The sequence below is a fragment of the Vidua macroura genome, chromosome 9 (assembly GCF_024509145.1).
Source record: "Vidua macroura isolate BioBank_ID:100142 chromosome 9, ASM2450914v1, whole genome shotgun sequence".
Lineage (NCBI taxonomy): Eukaryota > Metazoa > Chordata > Aves > Passeriformes > Viduidae > Vidua > Vidua macroura.
In genome coordinates this window covers 11,611,146-11,634,800 of record NC_071579.1, presented here as the reverse complement: position 1 = coordinate 11,634,800, position 23,655 = coordinate 11,611,146, and the positions used below count along the sequence as shown (strand labels likewise).

Genomic DNA, 23,655 nt, shown 5'->3' with positions numbered 1-23,655 from the left:
CTGGATGGGCGAGGGCGGCTGCGCATGTGCCGCCAGCGCCTCCCCGCCCGGGCGGGGCGGGAGCCCGAGGGGCAGCGCCGGGGCGGGCCCGGGCCGCCCCCTCCCCACGGGGGCTGCGGGCGCCGCGTCAGGCGGGGTCGCTCGAGGTGGGTCCGGCCTCGGGTGGGGCGGCCTCGGGAGCGCGGACAGGCCCGGCCCAGCCCAGCCTTACCCCGGCGGCAGCGGGAGGAGGAGGGGGGGCGTGTTTCCCGCGGTCAGGGGGCGCCGGCGGTGCTGGGAAAGGCTGGGAAAGGGCGGTGTCCCTCGGCCGCGGGTCCACCCGTCCCGGCGTCGCCGCTCGCCACAGCGCGGCCGGACGGGCCCGCTGCGGCGTCCTCGGGGAAGGTCGGGATCAGCCCCGCGTGTCTCGTCTGTAAGCGGGGCTGAGGAGCCGCCTGGATGCAGGGAAGCGGCGGGCCGGGATCGCGGTGGCTGGAGCACGGAGCGCTGCCGAGGTGGCGGGCTGAGCATTCCCACCCCCCCGGTGTATTTGTCCCTCCTTTTTTAAATTGGGTCTACATATAACTTTGAGAACACTTGGGCAAAAAAATGATAAAGCCTTAAAATGGTTCAGGGCCTGGTCACGTAATCACTGTAAGAGCAGCAAGAGTAGCGATTTGCCCTAGAGACCATCTCCTGTCTTGCCCACAAGTACCTGGGCTGATTTTGGGAGCTTACAGAATCACTGTAACAGCGGGCTGCGTGGAGGGAAGCATTAGTCACGGTAGGAAGCAGTAAGTGCGTGATTAGTGACTCAAACAGAACTGGATGTGTTGGCTTCCAAGTGCGGGTCTGAGGGTGCGGCCGTGTTGGTGAGGGGAGGCTGGCGGGCGGCTCTGCCTCCCTCGGCACGGGCACTGTCAGCGGGTGGGAATCGCCACGTTTTGGCAGCAAACGGGCTGGTTTGGATACACTGTTATTGTATGTATGCATATATATGTAGATATACATATATATATGTGTATAAACATATATATGGTTTGGATTAATGTCTAAGTCTGCCCTTCTTCCCTAAAGAATAATTAGACAAAGTCTAAGCATGGCATTGTAAGATTTCAAATAATATTCCGGCTGGACTGTTATTTCTTTGTGTTTCAAGTGGACTGTGGATTGATCTGCACGGAGGTTTTTCCATTGCTGTGTGTGTGTGTGCTTCTAGCACTTCAGGTGCACAGGGAGACAAACATCATGAATATGAGCTAGAGTACTTTACAGTTTTACTGACATGTAGCTATATTAATTAGTAATGAGTAAATGGAGGGGTTGTGGAGGTCAACATTTGAAGAAATTGTTGCTGAGTATTCCCCATACACTCTCTGGGATGGGATTCCCAAATTGTCATGCATACTGCTCATAAGTGGTGCATACTTAGCTACAAAACTAGGAGCTGCTGTTGGCAGTACTCAGCAGAATGGAGGGGAGGAGGAAAGTTGAGAAATCCTTGCTTTAGCAGTCTAAGGACTGAAATTCCCAGATCCTCTGCAGCAGAAATAGTAATAATAATGCCAAATTAATATACAGGTGCACTTGGAAAATGTTCTCTATTAAGAAAAACTATATGCTCAGTTTTCAACAATTAATATTTGCACATTTTCCTGAATTATTTTTTATGCATACTTTGGAAATAAGTTACATTAGGCACTTCACATTATTTTAGCTATTTTTTACACTGCCAATAGAATTTTTTTAAATTCTTCCTGCATATTTAATAACATCTGAAACTCATAAGCTTTAAAACCTCAAATGATTAGAGCGAAGAAGGAAAAAAAATAACTATGTTCCAGATCCCAATTCATTTGTTTCTTGTATAACTGAGAAAATACCTCAAAATTAGTTCAGCCTATAGGAAAATATGTTTAGAGAAACTGTAGGGCCATTATTTAGCTATAATGGAGTTTTTTGTGGGTGCAGCACTTGTGTTGATGAAACCTGTTCAGAGTCACCAAACCAAATCTAAAAAAGCTGTCTTGTGGTAAGTGCAATCAGAGGGGTTTCACTTGCTCTTAAAAGAGAATGCATGAATATAAAATCTAAGTAAGTGCAAAAGAAGACATCACCACTGGTTGCTGGAGTGCCTGTGCCAGTTCTTCTACTTTTGCAAACATGCCAAAATGTCATCTTGCTTATTGCATTGCCAAAGATATCAACAGCCAATATGGAAAATGATTAAAATCTGCTCTAATTGCTCAGAGTAAATAAACAGGAAAACTGAATGAGGAGTCATCCCTTTCTGCTGTGATCCTATTTATACATCTTGAAATATTTTAAATAGTGGTAATCTTTCCTGTATGCAATCTTTCTGCTGCACAGTGTTCTATACTTTAGCATTAATTCTGAGCACAAAGTATTAAAACAAGCATCTCAGAGATTTTTTTTTTACCTTATTTCTCCCTTCCTTTCACCTCCCTCTACCCCAAATTAGAATCCCATTTGACTCGTTTTATCCTGTGATTACATCATAAGCCTGATTGTTCACTGTCATGTGTCTGGCCATTTTCACAGTGGGTGTACCAAGCCTGAAGTGAGCATCAGGCAACAGGAACCAATATGACCACGAAGCTGTGAATAGTGGTGTGGATGGCAGTTGTTCTAACAGTCCTCACCTTGGAAGATAGTGGAACAAGTCCTGACTAATAATTTCATACATTTTTTCCACTTGTTGTAAGATTCACTTAGCTTCTGAAGAGGTTATGTGTAGAGTAGGAGCTTGTAGAATAATTTCAGGCTAGCACTAGATTACAGTGTTCAATCTGGAATAACATTTCACGCATAGTTTCTTCCTTCACAACATTTGATGATAAAGGCAAAGAAAAATGTTTTAAGTTGGAAATAGTTTTTGCAGTGGCACTGTCTGTAGCCAGGCTGGGTGTTAGTGAACAGCCAGCTTATCAGGCTACCTATGGAGGACAGCAAAAACATTCTCACTTCAGTTTAGCTGCTTGTATTAGGGCAAATCCACAAACACGGCAGTTCACAGTAACTCTTCTGCTGAGTAATGCTTCACTTTTGAGGTTGGAAACAGACTTGGAATAACACTGTGGGCATATTATCTTTAATTGCTGTTATCAAATTTGCCTAATTAAGGTGATCCCACCTGTTTTCCTGAGCTTAGAGGATATCAGTCATGATAAAGTGGTTTGGCTGAGGGAGGGGTGCACCCTGTGGCCTGTAACCTCTGCAGTGAGGCTGCATGCATGACTTGATGTGGTGCTGTCAGAGTGTCACTGTACAAACCAAGAACCAGTCATGTCCCAGTGGGATCCCTGAGGAATGTGCTTGTTGACTTCAGCAGGTTTTGTTACATACGTGAGGTTAAGCAGGTAATCTATAAGTTATTGTGTGAGGTTTTTACAGCCTAAGGATAACTTATGAAATGGAATTATTGATATTCCAGCCTCTTAAAGCATGATATTTTATTAAATATATTTCTTTATAGGTAGTGGTAAAACTGTAAGAGTTAAGAAATTATATTTTTAAATTGCAATCCAGTGGCTATAAGCAATCCAGGAGACTCCTGGAGTGTGTAGAGACATTTTCCTGGTCCAGGCATTACATGAACCAGCCAGAAGAGAAGGATTTTGGGAGCTGGTGCTTACCAATGCAGATGAGCTCATTAGAGGGGCTAAGATTGGTGGCAGCCTGGACTGCAGTGATCATTCCCTGCTGGAGTTTGTGAGGATTGTGAGCCTGGCAAGGAGCTAAGTCAGGACCCTGAACTTTGAAAGAACAAACTTCCAGTTGTTTAGGGCTTGGTGAATCAGATTCCCTGGAAAACTGACCTTAGTGACAACGAAGCTGACCAGAGCTGGCAGCTCTTAAAAACACTTTTCTTAAAACTAGGTGATCTTTAAGGTCCCATCCAACCCAGGCTATTCTATGATAATTAAGTGAATGATTTTCTGAATCATTAAAGTGCTTTGCCATTATTACTAACATGCATATATGTAGTTTCTGCAAGCTAGGAGTTTTTTCAGAGCATGATTTTGGAAGGGAATGTGTTCTTCCTGTTTCAGGATGATACAAAAGTACAAGAACAGTTACATAATTAATGTATTTCAAATTCTTCTATTAATTTGTAATCAGAAAGTGCTGAGGGAAGAAAATAGTTTACCAACTTTATACATTCTAGTAGTCATGAGCCAAAGGGAAAATAAAGGTTTGTATGACATTTTACTTGAATAATCTGTGATTTTTGATACAATTAAAACTTAAAAAAGAAAAATTGGAGTAATAGCTACTGTAGCTCATTACTGCTACTGAAATCTGCACAACCAAAAAGCTGCTCAATGAAAATCAAGTGTGGTACCTAACAGTCACTTCTCTTAATACTTGGACACTACTGGTTTCATTTCCTCAACCTGACTTTAACCTAATGTAGCTCTGCAAAGGGGGAAAAAAAATCTACATCTTCCCCCACCAGTTCCACTGGGTCACCAACCAGACAACAGATCTGTGGCAAAACCTCTAATCTCCCTCAACACCCAGGACTGGTTGGTTTGTTTTGTCTTTTTCTCTGGTTACTTTGGAGTCGTCTTTTCTGAGACTTTAAAATTTGCTTCTGATTTTTAAAATCTGATTTCCAGATTTCCACTGGCTTCTTTTGTGTTCTTCCCATCTGGTGGAATTGCTCTTGTTCTAGGGGGTTTCAGACGAGCTGTCTTCCCACATATGCTGTGCAATACTCCCTAATTCCAGGGCTTTCTTCTTCTTGACATTCCACCATTGCCAGGTTGTCTGTGAAGAAAAAAATACCCTGCTATAACTTGTATTTTTTGCTATAAACTTTAAAATATATGGAACAGATCCTACCCTCTTTCCTTAAGTGAAAGATCTGCACTATATCTTTATGACCACCTAGTGCCTGATGTGTTTTCTACAGAAAATCCTGAGGGTGATTTTTAATTAATATAACCTTTAAAGGGCTTGGCTGCACTGTGAAATAGATGAATGGTGGGAAACTTGCACTCAGAAAAATACTTTGTACAAAAATAAAGCACCGTGTTATTATTGTTGTTAGGTAATGCTTTATTTGCATCCCGGTTTAGAGGAAAATGGACATGACTCTAGTTTTCAAACTGTACATTCAGGTAAAAGAAGTTTAAATCAGTTAGTAAGACTTTTTCTCTATGTCTGAATGAGAGTGAATATAAAATTGTGCACTTCTTCATGCTGTGACTGGCTTTTTTTTTTTTTTTGTGCTGCTTCTACATGTGAAGAAAGATCTGAACATTCATAAAAGCTCATTTGTTTTGAGCATATACATCATTTATTAGACGAGCATGAATAGACTTCAGTTTCCTATGTTTTGGCCCTGCTTCCAATTTTCACTGAAGCTCATGTGTGTCTGAATGAGAGCAGCAGTAAAGAGAAAGCTGTGTTTGAACAGTGCATTTCTGGTATCATTCCATTGCAGTGAAATTCTTTTTTTTTTCCAAAGAGGTGGTAAAGAAAATGAATGAGGAAGGGAAAGCAAGGGAATAGCATGGAAAATTATCCAATGAAGTTGGTTTGGTTGGTTTTTTTTATGTATTTGAAACATCATAATCCAAATTTTCTTATACTTTTAGGGAGTTTCCATTTCCTTTAAATTGCTGAGAAATTGCATGTTACTGAGGATTTTTTTTGTTACTTTAGGGAGCAGGTGTACATAGCTGGTAACAGTTTAACAATCAGCTGTGGAAAGTGTATATCAAAATTTTTTATTGTAACCATTTATGCATACATAGTAAGGTCATCACAACCTGAGTGTATAGAACTTTGTTACATTTAATTATCTTTTGGCAAAATTTAATTTGTTTTTCATACTTTCTGAGTAGCTTTACAGGGTGTTTGCCTTACGATTCATTTGAAAACGTTCAAGATAGAAAAATGTATGGGATATTTAAGCCATGTACAGAACAATTTGATTTAAATACTCTCCAATTTTAATATATATTAGAAACATGGAAAGAACAACAATTATTTTAATACTAGCCTTAAACCAAATGTTTGTATATATATATATTTAGCAATAAAATCTTGGCTCCAACAAGGATTTTTTAAAGTTTAGGTTAATCCTCTATGTTGCTCCCATTTGAAATCACTGGTGCTACAGACATGATTAAATATAAGTGTATATATAATTGGTTTCTGGATTAAAGGTGTCATGCAGTTTATTTGTAATTGAAGAACAAAACCTGGGTGGTCTCTTTCTTGTAGAAAGTTTCAAAAGAGAAATTAACTACAAAAGTTTGCACATCTCTCTGGTTATTCTGTCCTCCTGTGGTATTCTTGCTCTACAATATACATGGCTCTGTTAAAGCCTGGAGAGTTCTCTCTGCTATCTCACCTGGGCAGGGGGCAGTCTCTGTTCTACTTGTTGGCACAAAGAAGAGAAATGTCCATCATCTTCATGGGTGTTGGAAACATGGCTCTCTCTGATCACCAGTCGAGTTGAATGTGCACGAAGGAAGGAGGCCCTGACCTTGCTGTTCAGGGTGTGTGGGAGCCCCAGTTGTGATGGCCACTGCTCTGGAAACAGCCTGAGACAGATAAAGTACCCCTGGGACTCCCACTTCAGCACAGTGAGAAAGTCCCCCATAGTACAGGGTTTGTTTTGACAGCCACAGTTCAGTTCTTATGGATCATAATTTACTAAAGGAGTAGAGAATCACCCTGGGGGAGAGGATGCTAGCAGGCACTGTGTTGAACTAAGGGGATCATTCCATGAAACAACAAAAGTAACACCTGGAGATTTTATACAAGGAGGGAAACTTGCTGGGGTTTATACTTACTACCTTTGATCTGAAAAGTCTCTGTGTTTGTGTCAAACTCTTTCCTCCTTTTTCATTTTTCATTTGTTCCTAATAGAAATGAAGCAATTGGCAGATTGGAGAAAGTAGGGCAACAGAACAGATTTCCCTGCAATGTGCCAGTGTGTGATACAGATCCAGCTTGTTCAGACGAATGAGTATTTTGCTATGCATTGGGTAACTGTTGAAATGGGGTACTTGAAAGTCTCTGTTGCAGTTGGTAGTCTACACTTTCAGAAGTGGGAAAAGCAGTAAGTCATGGTCACCAAAAGTGTTCGGGAAGCCAAAACAGTCTCAGTAAGAAAGCTTGTTCAAGGTAGAAGGCACATAGCCATGCTTTATTCTCTTTTACCATTAAGGTCTTAAGTGGTATTGTATTGGTATAATTAGGAATAAAACTTGACTTTTTTGGATAAAGAGATGAACTGGAGATGGAATAGTTCAGTAGAAACAGAAAAACAGCCCAAACCACATGCTATTTATGTTGTAGCACGTCATAGGACTTCTAGTCAAAGACAAAGATACCATGGTGCAAATGCTGAACTAACTGATTAGTTCAGAGTGAGAATAATACAGGTTTTAGATATTGTAAGACTAGGTAAAGGGTAACAAAAAAAGGCTTTGATTACTACATTGCTTTGATTTTGTTATCTAAGAGAGCCCAGTCCCACAGAAATATCCTTACTGCTGCTAGAGAACAGGTTCCTTGTGTATCAACAGAAGCTTAGGAGCCATCTGAATGGAGATGGTGTGTCTGTGCTTCTGCTGGCTCTTTAATCATTAAAGAATGACATGTCATGCTTCCCAGGGCCAACACCCTCTTGTAACCACTGACTCCCTTTGTGCTTCTTTGCAGAGCAGACAGTGTCAGTAAGACAGAAGCCTTTTGGCAACCTTGCCTTTTTGCTTCAAGTTCCAGTTGATGCAAACTCTCCAAGAATGGTAATGTCTTTATACACCCAGCATGTTTGCTGAATTGCAAATAATCTCAAAGGAACTGTGGTTTCATAGACTACCTTAGTTTTGATTTGTCTGGAACTGTAAGGTAGGTAGAGATATTTTGGGAGATAATGTGACCTAGGGAAGAAAAACCAAGTTAGGAAAATCAGCAGAAACTTTTTTAAGATACTGTGTCTCTTGTTTTTTTCTGGCCCTGTTCTTTCTAGTGTTTTATTTGAAATGACCTCACCATATATATTAAGAAAAGTTTATAATATATTGATCATATTTATATGTTTTGATTATATCCTTCTAGTTTTGAGTTGCTGGGAGGTTTATTCCTCATAGGTGTAAGCCTAAGCCACCAATTCCTTTCCAGTACTCAGGCAACTATTGTAGCCTTCTTGTTTCTTCAGCTATTACCTGATAGAAAGCTTCCTTAGCTTGGGCTGAAATCTGTTTTGTGCCTGAAATCTAAATTCTGTATATTGTGCTAGTTGCCACAGGAAAGAATGTTGCTTTGTCCAGGAACTCTACAAAATTACCTGGTTGTAATGGGTCAAGAGGCAAAAATGAAATGGGTGTGCTGAAATTGGACTTTTGTGTGGCTCAAAGCTTTGAATCATTTGTTCAAAAACAAAACAAAAACAACCTGACATAACATCACATTGAAATTCTGGGCTAAATGTTAAATAGCCATTTTTTTTTTTCCACAACCTGGCATAATACCCAGGTCAGCTGAGTTTTATTAAGAATTAGCACAGATTTATTCCACTGAATTGTTTGGCAGATAAAATAAGGAGTGTTTCATATGTATTTCATACAGTCTTCCTTAAAAATAAAATACATTTCAGTGAAATCTTGACCATACAGCACAAAGTCTCCTTTCACACTGCAGTACTTGAGACTTATTTAATACCCAAGAGTTAGAAAACATAAAATTATCTGGGGTGCAAACTTGATAACTACAAATTTTCTTTCAATAAAGCAATAAAAATACATAAAGTGCTAAAGTGTTTACCTTGTTAAGTGTAAATTTAATTTGTTCCAAAACTCAAAAATGTATTTTAAAGCTTATAGTCTGAATTCTTTTGAACTGGGTATCATGCTGGAATTTTTTTGCCGCCAAGTTACAGATCCCAGAAAAATAAGGTTTGCATGAAAAGTTCTTGGCAGATCTCTCTTGGAACAGCACAAACAACACTGCTTAACAAGGAGGCATTCATTATTTCTGTCTTGTTACCCTCTGCTATTACAGTCACCAGCTGTAAGGTTACTGGCATCTTTGAATCTTCCTAATAAAAAGCATGGGGAGCAGTCATTCAAGGATGATAGTGAGAAATATGTTGCATTTTTCAGGTTTGCTTTTGTTTTTTAATAGGCATTGTGTTTATCAAGCTGAGTTAATGTATTATCTGCATGTTCTCACAACAAACAAAGTTTAGGAAAGTAACAGTTTCAGAAGGGCAAACCTGTTGGTCTTGCTTTAGCAGTCTGAGATCCTTGAATGTGCAATTTAAAAAAAAGTGTTTTGCCTTTCAAAACTAAAGCCATCTGGTACTTAACTTTTTTGTTAAAAAATATCATGGATAATGGCCTTCTTGGTGACCATACATTTCTAGTGGATTACAATCCTTTTGGAAAAACTTTTAACCACAGTTGTAACTTTTTTTGGTAAACTAAGCCACAGGTCCTGTATCCTCTATTTTGCTTCGTAGTCATGTACAATGCCTTTTTTATCACCTGACAAAGTCCTGTGCTAATGAAATTAGTGCCAGGTATGCCACAGGTCTGTAAAATTAATGTCTGAGACGTGTTGTTAGGTCTTCATCTCTTAAGTTACATAGTTGAAAAGAGAGTTTATTGAAGGGCAGGTGGCAATACACATTGGACACAGGTCATCTGACAAGCTGGAACTTAATGATTCCTGTTGTCTCCTGTGGAATTTCTTTTTTTCTCTCCCATCCTTTTCTGTGAGACCCCAAAGGAGGAGGAAAAAAGGGTTTACTTTCATTAAGTGCACGTTGTGTGAATGTTATCTTACTGTTAAAATAGATGCCAATCTCTTTTGCCTCCAAACAGACTTATTAATTGGAACACAAATATATCCTCTCAGAAAGAGATTAACTCAAAAGGAGGGAATTTTTAATTCTTAATTCTAATTACATTATATTTCAAGATTTATTTAATCCTGTTAATTTCCACCTGAATTCTCTAACAGTCTGGGTTATAGTTTGCTGCCTACTGAAGTCACTGGACTCTGGCAATTGTGTTTGCAACCTTTTGATCAAATCCATGTTCTCTAAGTCTCAGAGACCTAACAGAGGTTTGTAACTTTGAATTAGTTTAAATTCTCATACCCTAAAATCCTTCCTTTTAATTGCAAGAAGTTAGACTATCTTGTACACAAAGGTTGGGAATTGTAGTCATTGTAGTTTTATAGCTGTGCTAACAGTATGGTGATACTGAATTAGGGAGTCCATCAGTTTTCAAAGTAAATATTATGTGCAGTATTTGAGCATAAAATCACATACATTAATTATGTTAATAATTTTTCATTAATTGCCCTATAGAGTTATTTCCCTATGGACTAGTGGCATTTACTGCTGAAGCTTCAGGGCAGGATTGCTGTTGTGGTTTTTTTCTTCTTCTCTTTTTTTTTTTTTTAATTTATACCTCCTCAGTAATATTCTTTAGGAATTCAGATTTAATTAGATTATTTTTAAAGTTCAAATTTTACCATGGATTTCTGCTGAGACTTAATATTGGCCAATGTTTCCTTAGAATGTGGCTCTTCAAACAAAGAAAGTGCTCAGGAAGCCTGAAAATATGAGTTCGAGTCTTTTTTTACTGATTATTTACTTTCAAAAAATGTAGGATTTGCTGTTTAGATTGAACAAAATCAGAAAAAATAAGCCTCAGAATAAGTATACTGCATGCAATACCTGTATAAAATCAGGACATTTTGTATGAATATGAATTTTCTAGTTAATGATTAGCCACCATTATTTGTTTTTAGATTTTCTGGATTTTTCCTGTGTGGTTCCTCTAAAGCTGCAATTCAGAAAGCAGTGGAGTAATTGACTCAATGGTTCCTTCAACCAAAGAACTATTCATTAAATACACCTCGGCTTAGAGCTGCAGTTGATTACCTACCTAAAAAATCTGCTGAGCTGGCAGCTTCAAAATCCCCAAGCATTAAAGAAACAGAACAATATTTAGTTTTGTGGCGTCAGGTGGATCAGTCATAGGCACCAGTCCCCAGGTAAATATACTGTGGCTTCCATGCCTCCTGAATGGAAAGACATTCTCCTTCCTTTCCACCCAAGCAGTGGATATTTTGTTATCTCCAATTATATGTATTCTAGTGTGGCACACTTGAAAAAAAAAAAAACAAAAAAACACCAAACACAGAGAGCAATATTTTATTCTTTAATTGACATCTTCATAAACTTAATGTTCTTCATTAATTATAATGTTATTTAACAACAACAGCAAGGCTCTTGAATTCCCTAGTTTAGAATAATGTAACATGGGATACATATTGAGATATTTAAAAGAATTAACAGCTTAAAGAGAACCCAAAGCTGTTCCTCTTGATGTGATTTTAGACACATTTTAGTTGTCAGATCTGTCAGTCCTGGCACTTGCCACGTGAGGGAGTGATGCACGAGGTGCTGGTTGGACTCCAGTCTGAGTCCATTCTCAGCAGATTTGCATATGCTGGGAGCTCACTCAAGGTGGAAAACTCACACATTGTGTGAAGGTATTTTGGCTAGAAAGGAAACTTGAAATGCTCTGTATTAAAATGTTTTGGACAGTTATCCCTTGGGATGGTTTTATCTGTTCCTCAAACCCCTGTGTGGAACTTGAGAAGACCTTGCTTGCCAGAGGTGTGCAGAGGTTTGGTTCAGGTCGGAATGAACGGGGTCACTCTGGGTGGTACCACTGTGGGGAGCCGAGGTGGATGGTACAGTCAGGCAGCTCTTTGCAGTGCTTGTGATGCTGTCTCTGAATTAGTACATGGAATGCCTGTTGCTTATGGATTTACTGTGCCTGGGAGTAGAGGGATTTCAGTCTCCTGCTTTAATCCAGTCTTGTTTTACTGAATTATTTATTATTTGCAAGAGCTGGGAAATGTTGATTCATGCTTCAAAAGAAAGGCTGCGAAACGTTATAGGGCAAACTTTTTAAACTGAGGGCAGGAATCCTTTCTGTATATTTGATATATAAGCCTTGAGTGAACATGAAAAAATCTTGATATAATTTAAAATAGATGAAGAAGTGGGAGACTTACTATTAATAATCTGTTTGTTATGGTTTTCATTATTTCTTTTGACTTTTAATCAATAGTTACTCTCTTTGTTATTCTAACAGAAATTTGCATAAAGTTGAAATAATCTGTTGCTGTATATTTATGTCGTAAATCTGTCAGTCTGTATTGGTCCTATTGTACACATGGGGTTGTGTGTGCATTGTAACATTTCTGTAGCTCCTAATATTTACTTTAGAAGTTACTCTGGAGAAACACTTTAATTATATAAAGACTATTTGTGCAGGGGTTTCTAATAACAATACGTGATGCTTCCTGCACAGCTATTGTACACATGAGTGTAGGCAAGATAGGAATATTGTAAAGTCTTGGTGTTTTACTAACTCAGTTAAATAGCAATATAATCACACAAAATACGAATGCTACCCTACTGCCCTGGAAACCTTAACACTTTCCTTTATGACACCCCGAGATAAATTGTCCAGAATGAGCAAAAATTACTGTCCCTAATTGGTCATGGTTTTCTAGCACGACTTAAATCCACATTTATTCAGCCAGTGCTTGAACTAACTACTTTTTAGGAGGAAAAATATGAAGACAAAACCCCTTGTAGCATATCTGAGAGCATCTTGTCTGGGACATTTCATGTACTCTAAAGGTACAAAGATTGGAATTCAAAAATCTTATTAAAATGACATTCACCTCAGATCTGATTAGCAGCATCAAGAGCTGAGAGGATGGGAATTAAATTCACCAAGGCACCTCTTACTCTTATATATTTCATCATTCTGAAAGAAAACTTAGGCAAGTGACTGAACTAGAATGTTTATGCTTTATTCCAGGGGAAGAATATTTATTCAGTGAGCTCACAAAGTACAATATCTGTTTCAGAAGAGGTTTTGTTACATCTATACTGATTAACTTCTCCATGTAAATAAAGAATAACCTACTGCATTCTGTGGGAGCTTGCACTTCTTTTCAGCAGTGAGCATGTTTTACAAAGCATGTTACGATTTTTGTTGGAAGAAATAATGAACTATCAATAGCTGTCCATCCTTTATGAGCCACTCAAGGTACAGTAACTCTGTTGTTACCTGTTATTAGTCATCTCTTTTCCAGACTGTTGAGTCTACATAGTTCTTTCTTGCATGGAAGCCCTTTCATGCCTCTGAACATCCATAGAGCACTTTTCTAAATTTTTTTTCAGTATCTACTGTAGTCTTTCTCACTCAAGAGGAGAATTTCCTACCAGATAACTTAGTTTTTTCTTACTGCTGTTGAAAAAGTTAGAAAAAGATGATACATATAGGATGTTTGCATTTTGGTGCTTGGACTGTATATGGCATGAAACATCTCATATACTATTAAATACTGTTGAAATACTGGTCTTTGTTTAGCAAATGATGTTTTGAATTCTAGGAAATGACCTTGTAAAAATGGAAGTAAGGAAATTTGCTTCTGTTAGCGAGGGAAAATGAAGGAAAGAAAGTTAGTGCAAATAAAGGGAATGACAGAGGCTGAATCAGAGAAAGGTGGAGATTTTCACAGGAATGTATGGAGTGTGGGTGGAAGGTGCCTGTGAGTTTTTAAGTCTAGTGATGTCCACTTCCCAAATGTTCAATAATCTTTTCAATTCTACCAGTTGATTAAAAATCCCAGAGAGACCAAACTCCCCTATTTGCACTTTGTATTGCTACTGTTGTAGCAAACTACTACAGAGGAATCCAGGGTACTTTAAGATAGACCATGTTTTGTGTGTGACTGCACTTGAATGTTATAGAATGCTGTAGGCAGCTCCTTGAAAGGCCCCACCTTTGTGCTTGTGTTTTCACCCTCCTCTCTCTGTCTCCTCTGACTGGTCCTCTGGACTGCCATTAAATTGTGCTTCCAAAGGGGCTGTTAGGATCTATGATTTTCTCTTCAGCAATAAATGGTGATGGTGGTAGTCACCAACAAAAGTGATGAGGCAGAAATGGAATTCCCCATCAATGTGGATCCTTTCAGGTTAATGGGATTAATGTTGGAGTAGAGGGAGGAGGTAAGGTTTAGGGCATGTGGAGTGCCTGGGAGTACATCAACCCAGAGGGCTCCCTGCAGGGTATCTTTGCCATGCACCGAATCATTGATGGTCATAGGGTATACTTTTACTTTGCTCTGGTCCTCCTGCGTGATCCAACCCAGGATCTGTACAGACACAGTGTCACCATGTATGACAGGTCTTGTGTTGTAAGGAAGTACCTGGGACCGGTTGACCGACCTCCTGTTGACAGGTGTCCTTGGAAAGCGAGTAAGTGGCAGTGACCACCCTGTTCACAACAGCCAAGCAGCTAAAACCATCGGCCTTCTCGGCGGACACACATCCAAACGCAGTATTCTTCCATGAACTTGGGTTTGCCTGGGGCAGCAGTCAGATCTGGGCTGCCTTGCAAAGCACAGGTTGTCCATAAGTCTGAAAGTGTATTCTGCCCTGTAGTGAAATGTGATAAATTCTGTGTTCTCATGCCTTGTAATGTAGTGTAAATATGCTTATTTATTGTTGAAAGTAATAACTTACTCAGTTTGAAGTACATGAAGAGCTGTGTCACTGTGTCCATCGTAGCAGGCTGGGGCACGTACTGGACTTTTCTCTTGCGTACCTTATGGCTCCGTTGTGTGCGGCTGGAGCATTTTCCTCATGTACAAGTGTGTGTCTGCAGCATCTGTGTCTGTAGGATCAACCTGGGCTGTAACTGCAGAGTGCTGCATATACCCCTCCACAGAGTGTTGCAAAAATGTGGAATATGTACAATTTTCATAAGAAAGGTTGTTCTTTGTTTGATCTTTGTATACTTTCAAGCCTAAATCAACAAGAAGGGAAATTTAATTCGTGAAACAGAGAGCAGCTAACAAACAAGTTCTAAGTGATGTCCAGGTGTTAGAAAAACAAATTACTTGTTGGTGGAATTACCTTGTCACGGTTTAGGGCTTGACATGTTCCACTGACCTCAGACCTATGGGAAGGTTGCCAAAGCCTGGGAAGAAGGATGTCCACTGATACTGGACACAAAGAATACAGGATTTACAGGAATGCAGGATTCACCAGAATTCCTAAGATAAGGAAGAAACTAATAAAGACAACTCAGCAACTGTGCTGAGTCAGCTCAGACTGGGTAAAAGGTAATTGTAGCAGGGGGAGATCACGACCACCGATTCATGGCCCACCAACCCAAAGAAGACTGAGCATGCAGACTAATTAGCAGGAGAAATGAGGGAATCATTAACAAAGAAGATAGAATTCTGATAAATCACAGAACCATGTAACTTGTAGCCAATGAACACTCATTTCTTTGTCGGCTAGAATGTATAAATAGTAATAAGTTTTGATAATTGGCGTGCTTGATTTGTGGAATAACACCGCGCACCCAGGCTCGCGCAACTCTGAGATAAATACTCAATGTCTCTCTCGAGCGTGTAATTATTGCCTTGTTGCACACTGGGCAACGAATGCGATTCCAGTGGGTAAGAACCGCGCCTGCGGGCCCCGAACGCCGGCCGAGCCCGGCGGAGCGCGCAGGCCCGGCCGGCCCGGCCGCGGGACCCGCCCGCGCTGCCCGCCGGCGGCTGTGGGCGGGAGCGGCCCCGTGCGGCCGCCGCCATTTTGTGCGGGAGGCGGCGCGCGGCCGGCAGCGGTTCGTGAGGCGGGGCGGGGGGGGGCCGGGGCCGCGCTCTGCCCGCGGTAACGGGCGCGGTTGTTGGGCAGAAAAGGCCCCGCGGCCCCTTGTTCACACGTGGGGTGGGTGGCTCTTGGCGGAGAGCAGGGCTGGGAAAGGCTGTCGTGCTGCCCAGGGTTCCCGCGGCCCGTCCCGAGCAGCGTCCGGCAGCCCTGCACTCTGCGTGAGCGCTCCCCTCGCCTGAGAGGCTGCTGAGAGTGTAGAGAGGTTCGTTGTGGGAGATTCTCATTAGGCGCGAAAAATTAAAAGGTGATATTTGGCTTCTGGTCCGGGAGCGCGGCGGAGCAGCGGCCCCCGGCGCCCGCGGAGCTCTGCGGGCCGGCTGCAGCCCTCGGGACTGCTCCCACTTACACAAACACAGCTGTCTGTGCACACGGGCATAGCTTGGCGTAGTTTTAAACAACTCGTGTAAGAAGAAGTTCACAGGGACTGGTAGGCACAGTATAATTTACTCAGAGTAAAACTGCCGTGTTTTGTCTACTTTTTTTGCTGACTGTATAATAGCAAACGATTGGTGGACATCTCTGATGCTTTTGGAGACAAATACTGAAGGTTTCAGAATATATAAAAGATGGTTACTTTTGAACCCTTAATATGTTTTGTGTTACAGTGTATATTTGGCAAATTGATGGTGTGAGTCTTTGCTTGTTTCTGGACACTGTGAACAAGCAGAGCTGGACTCTATAAACAAATCTCAAAAGTTTGCAGCCTTATAATTTTAAGTGGACTTTACAAAGAGCAACAAAAGGAGTGATCTTGGATGGATCCTGTATTGAATTTGACATCCTTTCCAAAACTGATAGTTTTATTTGGTTTATGTTGGTTGGGTTTTTTCCATAGCTTAGAAGAATGTTTGCATCTGTGGTTTCATCTTAGAAATAGGTGAACTCTCCAAGGATTTAAATATGACTGACTTGCGAAATGGATAAATTTCCACACAGTGAAATGTGAAGTTTTTACTCGGCTGCAAAGGCCTAACACTGACAATTAACTGTATTCTCTATATTGTTCCATGCTTCCACTGTTATTTTTAAATTCTTCTTCATGGTTGCATCGGCATTGTTATGATCAAGATAATTTTTAAGCAAGGCGTATTCTAGATCTTTTCAGGGATTGAGAGTTGTTTCTGTGTTTGCCAATATTTGCTAGATTTTTTTTTTTTTGGTGGTAACAGTAAAATGTACCTTTTTCAATAGTAGTAATTTCTAACAACTGTAACCATTTTCTTTCTAGTGTACTGAAGCATGTTTTTACCACGATCTGTTAAAGTCAAGAGGACTGCTGATGAGGACAAAAGTTGTACAGTTAAGAAAAGTAAACTGTCTCCTGGAGGATCTTTGCTAGAGCAGACCACAGAGTTCCAGGACTGTAAGTCAGCTGGAGCAGAAACTTCCACTTCAACAGCCAATTCAAGTGAAATTGTACAAGAACACACAGAGCCTGCAGCTGCAGACTTTGGTGTTGCAAATACACCATTGGCAAAGGACAGCCAAAATACTGAGGATGGCTCTTTGGAAGAACCTGTCAAATCCTTCAGCAAATCCCAGCGCTGGGCAGAGCCTGGAGAACCTGTGTGTGTTGTGTGTGGCCGCTACGGGGAGTACATCTGCGATAAAACAGATGAAGATGTTTGTAGTTTGGAATGTAAAGCCAAACACCTTCTACAAACTCAAGCAAAGGAAAAGCAGCTAACGTGTGATCAACCCACAGATTCTCAAGCAGAAGCTCACCTGCTTAATACACCTTATTTCTACAAAGATCATTCCTTTATTTTAGGTTTGCAAGATGAGCAGGTTGAGAACCTTAAACTCCAGCTGGGTATTGCTGTCCAGGGCCAGCAAGTTCCAAGACCTATTGTAGAGTTTGAACACTGTGGTTTTCCTGAAACTTTAAACAATAATTTAAAAAATTCTGGCTATGAAGTCCCAACTCCCATCCAAATGCAAATGATCCCTGTTGGACTATTAGGGAGGGATATTCTGGCTAGTGCTGACACAGGCTCTGGAAAAACAGCAGCTTTCCTGCTTCCTGTTATTATGAAGGTTTTGAAAGAGGTAATGAAACTTAAGATAGTTAGAGAAAGCAGTTTGCAGCTTTGTCTGTTGGATTCCCAATGTAATGGAGAATGTGATTGTAGTGTTTTTCATTAACATTCAGTGATTTATTTGACTTTTGATTGTTCAAGCATTTGGTTCTTGAAGGGGGGAGGTGCTAATTATTTTTAATTAAATTGAATGTTATTTCACTTTGGTCAGGAGATGAAGCAACTCTATCAATATTACCTATTACACAATTCCTGCTTGTTGAGAAAGTTAATTAAATTCTATGGTAGACTTCCTAAATGGCTTAAAATAGAAAGTGAAAATAATTCCAGGCCCTCTGTAAGTTCTTCCTGTATCTTCATATATCAAATGGCTCAAAGAGATTTGTTGGAATTTGTATAACTTCACAGAGTAATTTCTCTTGCAATATATTTGGTTGACTGTCAAATAGTTACAGAAATTTGGGGTTAAAAAAAATCCAAAATCCTGTAGTTGCACAGTCTGCACTTTTAGAATGTGGGAAAAAGAATTAAGAAAACTTCTGCTTTGTAAGAACATGAATGTATGTTTAGAAGCAATGGCAAATAGTATTCTGTAGTTTATGTGTAGTTCAGAACTGTTTTTTGCTTTATGCTTTAATAACTGTTTTTGTTATTCAAAAAGAGATGCATAAAAATATATTAGAGAATTCTGGACATGAGTCTACTGATGCTTTGCACTGTTTAGATACCTTTACAGAATGTATATGCACACAAATGTGTATAAATTTTTTCAATTGAAAAGCTGAAAGATTATTTAAGTAACTCTTTTATTCTTTAAAGTACTCTAGCAACTCCTAAACTCTAGTTTAAGAAGGAAAGCATTATGTAGAAGTTGGTAAGAAAGGTGCTCCAGCAGTTCCTCTGTCTGATTATCTTTAAAGTCTGCAAGACAGATACATGTTTATAGTAATATGTGCAAAATTGGAGTCTTGATGAAAAACACATCTGTACACAATCTTTCCCATTCTTAATCTTCAAGGCACTGTACAAGTTAATGTGTATATTGAGAAGTAATTTTATTTTACTTAAAAGAATTCTCATTTTTAATGTAAAAGATTACTTTGGGCCATTTGAAAGCTTTTTCTCTAAATAATAAAGCAATTCCACATTAATCAGATTTTTCTCTCCTTTCTAGACAGAAACTCCATCTGCCCTTATTTTGGCACCAACGAGGGAGTTGGCGATTCAGATCGAGAGCCAGGCGAAGGAGCTGATGGCCGGGTTACCCAACATGAGGACAGTTCTGCTGGTGGGAGGTTTGCCCCTGCCCCCCCAGCTGCACCGGCTCAGGCAGAGTGTGAAGGTGAGCTCTGACTGAGAGTGGAGAGGCACGTTGCCATCACAGTCACAGAAAACAAAAATGATACTGGTGACATCTATGAACACACAAAGATGGCTCTCTCCTAAGTCTAAACTACTGAAACATTTGTTACCTCCTGAAAATTTTACAGTTACACAATTTCTAAAAAAACTTTTTCACTTCTGATTAAACATCTAATAGGTTTCTTGTTCGTTTGTTTTTAAAAAGTTTCATGTGTGATATTGCTGCTTTCAAAGACTGAAATATGCCAATATTTTACACAAAGAGTTGTAATTGAGAGGAAAAAGTAGTTTGTTTTTCATGCAGATTTTATTGCTTGTAACTTAGACACCTCCAGTAATGTTTTAAAAGGTCCATTTCCTCTTAGGGTTTCATAATTGGTTAGTTTTCTATAAGTTTTATTACTTGAATGCAAGTAATTTCATTCATTACTGCCATTGTTCTGTATGTGATGGAATTTTATGGTTTTTCTAGGATGGTCCTCTGTCCTTTCATGGAATTTCTTACTCCTGTGGGGTTTTTTCCTCCCCCTCTTTTTTTTTCAGGTGATAATAGCAACACCTGGAAGACTTCTTGAGATTTTAAAGCAAAGTTCTGTTCAACTGCATGGCATAAAAATCGTAGTGGTGGATGAAGTAAGTATTTATCAGAGCTCTATTACCCATACAGAGGTCCTGGCATGTGAGTGGCTAATCTCACTTATTAAACATACAGAATGTTTGTTATAAAAATAGAATATATTTCTTAGGAGACAGTTTTCTTTTTTGACACAATTTGAAATGTGTTTAAACAATAAATGTTCTATTGCTGTAAAGATTTAGGTACATGACAGGATAATACTGTTAGACCAGTGTGAACCATTTGTTTTTAATTTTCTCATTTAGCTTTTCTTTGGACTGTAAATGCTCCTGCATTTGGATTGTTATGTTATGGTTCTTCTGTCAGTTTAAGTTTGGGATGCTGCTGTTCATGGGAAAAAATGTGGTAGAAATGTAATATTTTTCATTTAGGTGGATACCATGCTAAAATTGGGTTTCCAGCAGCAAGTGTTGGATATTTTGGAAGACATCTCTCATGATCATCAAACCATACTGGTGTCAGCCACGATTCCAGTGGGCATTGAGCACTTGGCAAATCAGCTTCTGCACAATTTTGTCAGAATAACAATTGGAGAGAAGAATCTGCCGTGTTCCAATGTTCGGCAAATTATCTTGTGGGTAGAAGAACCATCTAAAAAGAAAAAACTCTTTGAAATACTAAATGTAAGTTTAATATTTTTCTCACAAGAGCAATTTATAAAATGATTCATGTCTTTCCAAATCTCTGTCAGGTTCTCATCTCATGATCAGGACAAATTGAATCCATGCTGATGATGAACAACCAATGGTTGTAATCCCTTTTTAAATAAACTGTTTAATTTTACAGGATAACAAGCTCTTCAAGCCTCCAGTGTTGGTGTTTGTGGACTGTAAACTAGGAGCAGATCTTTTGAGTGATGCTGTTCATAAGATTACAGGATTGCAGTGCACAGCTATGCATTCTGAAAAGTCTCAGGTGGAAAGAACAGACATATTACAGGTTTGTACCTGCTCAAGTTCAGGGTGTTTGGTAGATTTCAAATGGCCTTTTTTTAAAATGTGGCTTCGTTTGAATGACTGAAGTCATAATTGACTGCTTTTCTGCAGTAATACCTGAGGTATTGCTGGGGGAGATGAGAGACAGGACTAAGCAAAATTGTAGATAATAATCCTATTTTAAATGTAGATAAATACAGAGACTGTTTCTCAGATTTTTTTGAAATGGGAATTTAAATAAGCATTTAACTGTAACTGATAATCTTTGCAATTAAAATTGTGGGTTTAATCTCTCTTTGGTTATCTCTCTGAATTATATTCCTGTTTAAATCAAGAATACAGGGAGCCATTCTCTTCTACAATAGAATAATCCCACTGGGTGTGTTCTTGGACCTAATAACTAGATGTTAACCCATGCTTGGAGAGGATCAAAATACAAATAAGGAAAGAAGAATTAATTTTGGGTTGTTCCTTCCTTGCCAGGGATTACTTCAGGAGAAGTATGAAGTTATAGTTAGTACTGGAGTCCTTGGACGAGGGCTTGACCTTGTCAATGTCAAACTGGTGGTGAATTTTGATATGCCTTCAAGTATGGATGAATATGTACACCAGGTAAAAAAAAAATTGCTAGTGCTTTATTTGAAAAGTATTATGGAAACATGACATCCACCTGTGGAAATGGAAATGTAAACAGACAGATAATTTTCCTCTTCAGAATTATTTTTATAGGAAAGGAAAAAATGGTGCTGGATATCTCTTCTGTAAATCTCTAATGTAAATTACCCAAATCTAGAATACTGTTCCTATTATCTCCTATATAAGTTACTAAAACCTAGAAGAGTGTCTTTAAATTACTTACTTTTGCAGTGTACTTCTTCCTGTTTTGTACTCTCTTACATAATTTTATGTCTCTAGAAAACAAAGTTTACCTTTTTTTATTGTGTGAAGAAAGGCCAAATGCCCCTCTTGCAGGTGCAGCTCATCTGCAGTGTGGGATATGCATTAATTGTCAGGAGAGCAGTCACGAACTTGATTTCTTCCCCTCTTTCTAGTCAAGTGTCTCCTCTGATATTTTTTTTTGTGTGGATTTCCTGCTTTAGAAAAGATGATCTGTGAGTTTCATGTGTGTGTGCGTTTATGTGCACAGTCCCCAGCCCTAGTTTAGCTGGCACATCAAGAGAACTCGTTCTTGCCTTCTTTGTGGCATGAGGAAGACACAATGCTACTGTGTGCAGTTCTGAGAACATCAGCTATGGGAAAAGGCAGCAAACTGGAGGGAGTCCAGGTGAAGTCAGGGGGCTGGCACACGTGACACTTCAGGACAGGCTGAGGCAACTGGGCTTGTTTGGGCTGCACTAGAGACTTAATTGCTGTCTTCCATTCGGGTGATTACAGAGGAGACAGAGCCAGACTGTCCTTGAAGATGCCCAGAGAAAGGACAAGAGCCAGCAGCTGTAACTTTCTGCAAGGGAAATTGTGGCCTCATAGCAGGGAGAAAGGCTTTCACAGCGAGGGGAGTCAGGCAGAGATGGGACCTTTGTGCTTCAGACACTTGAAACGAGGCCTTGAGGGAACTGATCTGACTTTGAAGTAAATCTGGTTCCGAACAGAGGAGGACCTCTAAAACTTATCCACTGTCATGAACTCCTTGAGTAGCCTGTGCTGTTAACTGCAGAATTCCCCTCTTGTTTTTAATTATCTTTCTGCTAAAGTTTCAAGCATGTATTAAGTAAATAAAAATGGTCTTTCATGGCATCAGTACTATACCAATATTAACAGGTTAGCTCTTCCTAAATAGGGAGTCTTTGTAGATTCTTTTCTCATTTGTTCAAGCATTTTGATAATATTGGTATCTAATAAGTAAAGGGTATTTTTGTGGCCGTGCTGGCACATATCGTGCTTGATAGGAAGTATAAGTATTTGACATCTCTATGGTATTTTTTAAAACCTTTTGTTTGGATCAGATTTACTGTAAGCCTTTGCCTTATATCTCAGTATCAATATCAGACTTCTAGTATGTCCCACAAACAAGTAATAATTTTAAATGCATTTCAGCTACAGCTTCAAATCTACATATCCTGAAATCAGGAAGTTTATTGTGAGTACCTTTGTGCTAAAAGGTTGAGGGAGATTTGGTCCTGTCACATAGATTTACTTGCTGTTTTGTAACAAAAAAATAAACTTCTGAGACTATTTGAAGGACTTCCATTTAATATTGCTAACTTAAAATGAATTTATGCTTTTTCAGGTTGGAAGAGCAGGGAGATTGGGTCACAGTGGAACTGCAATTACTTTTATCAATAACAACAGCAAGAAGCTCTTTTGGGATGTTGTGAAGAGAGTGAAACCCACAGGCACTATTCTTCCCCCACAGCTGCTTAATTCGCCATATCTGCATGACCAGAAGAGAAGGGAACAACAGAGACTTAAACAGTTACATAATAGCCTTGTAACAGGAGATAATATTATGGACATTATTAAAAAACACAACAAAAATAATTCTCAGAGGTAATAAAGGCATATTTATAGTTATGTAATTACAATAAAGGTATGATTAAAAATAAATATTAAATGCTGCCTTGTATATTGCATTCTTAAAAGAAATTTGTACTGTTTTTTAAGAAGTCATCTTTTTACCTCATCTTTATTTTTAAATACAGGCTATTGTGTGCTTGAATTACTGTAGTACCTAGTAAAAGTACTCTGGAACCCTTTTTCAAAGCCAGTAGTCCTTGGTCTTGTTGGCAAGAAAAAATACACTAGTGGCAGATTAGCCTCTGAAAATCTGTTCCTGTTAGCTTAAGTAAAATCTTCCACTGAGAATATTTCTCAGTGCTCAGTATGCTCTCTTGGGGTTTTCCAAGAACATACATGCAAGTTTTGTTTGTGAACAGTACTGAAAATTTAGTTTCTCTGTTAGTGCCT

General features: G+C 39.4%; 1 protein-coding gene across 3 annotated transcripts; it reads left to right on the top strand.

Moving 5' to 3' along the window:
• The first annotated feature begins 63 nt into the window (after nucleotides 1-63).
• Nucleotides 64-23,295, top strand: DDX59 (DEAD-box helicase 59). 3 transcript variants are annotated; one of them, XM_053985337.1, is made up of 9 exons: nucleotides 64-146; nucleotides 7,687-7,772; nucleotides 16,986-17,806; nucleotides 18,971-19,138; nucleotides 19,702-19,791; nucleotides 20,167-20,418; nucleotides 20,582-20,734; nucleotides 21,214-21,342; nucleotides 22,979-23,295. In XM_053985337.1, the coding sequence occupies exons 3-9, from the start codon at nucleotides 16,997-16,999 to the stop codon at nucleotides 23,240-23,242; spliced, it is 1,866 nt and encodes a 621-aa protein (XP_053841312.1). In that variant the 5' UTR covers nucleotides 64-146; nucleotides 7,687-7,772; nucleotides 16,986-16,996; the 3' UTR covers nucleotides 23,243-23,295. The 3 variants fall into 3 exon arrangements, with proteins under 3 accessions (XP_053841312.1, XP_053841313.1, XP_053841311.1); XM_053985338.1 differs by lacking the exons at nucleotides 64-146; nucleotides 7,687-7,772 and adding an exon at nucleotides 15,652-15,710; XM_053985336.1 differs by lacking the exons at nucleotides 64-146; nucleotides 7,687-7,772 and adding an exon at nucleotides 15,720-15,959.
• The last annotated feature ends 360 nt before the right edge of the window (nucleotides 23,296-23,655 follow it).

What these genes read in the sequence shown, in the direction of transcription:
- DDX59 (XM_053985337.1), top strand. Translation starts at nt 16,997, where the DNA reads ATGTTTTTACCACGATCTGTTAAAGTCAAGAGGACTGCTGATGAGGAC. An exon ending in GGCTCAGGCAGAGTGTGAAG is followed by an intron (nt 19,139 to 19,701) that starts GTGAGCTCTGAC and finishes TTTTTTTTTCAG; the next exon opens with GTGATAATAGCAACACCTGG. An exon ending in AAATCGTAGTGGTGGATGAA is followed by an intron (nt 19,792 to 20,166) that starts GTAAGTATTTAT and finishes TTTTTCATTTAG; the next exon opens with GTGGATACCATGCTAAAATT.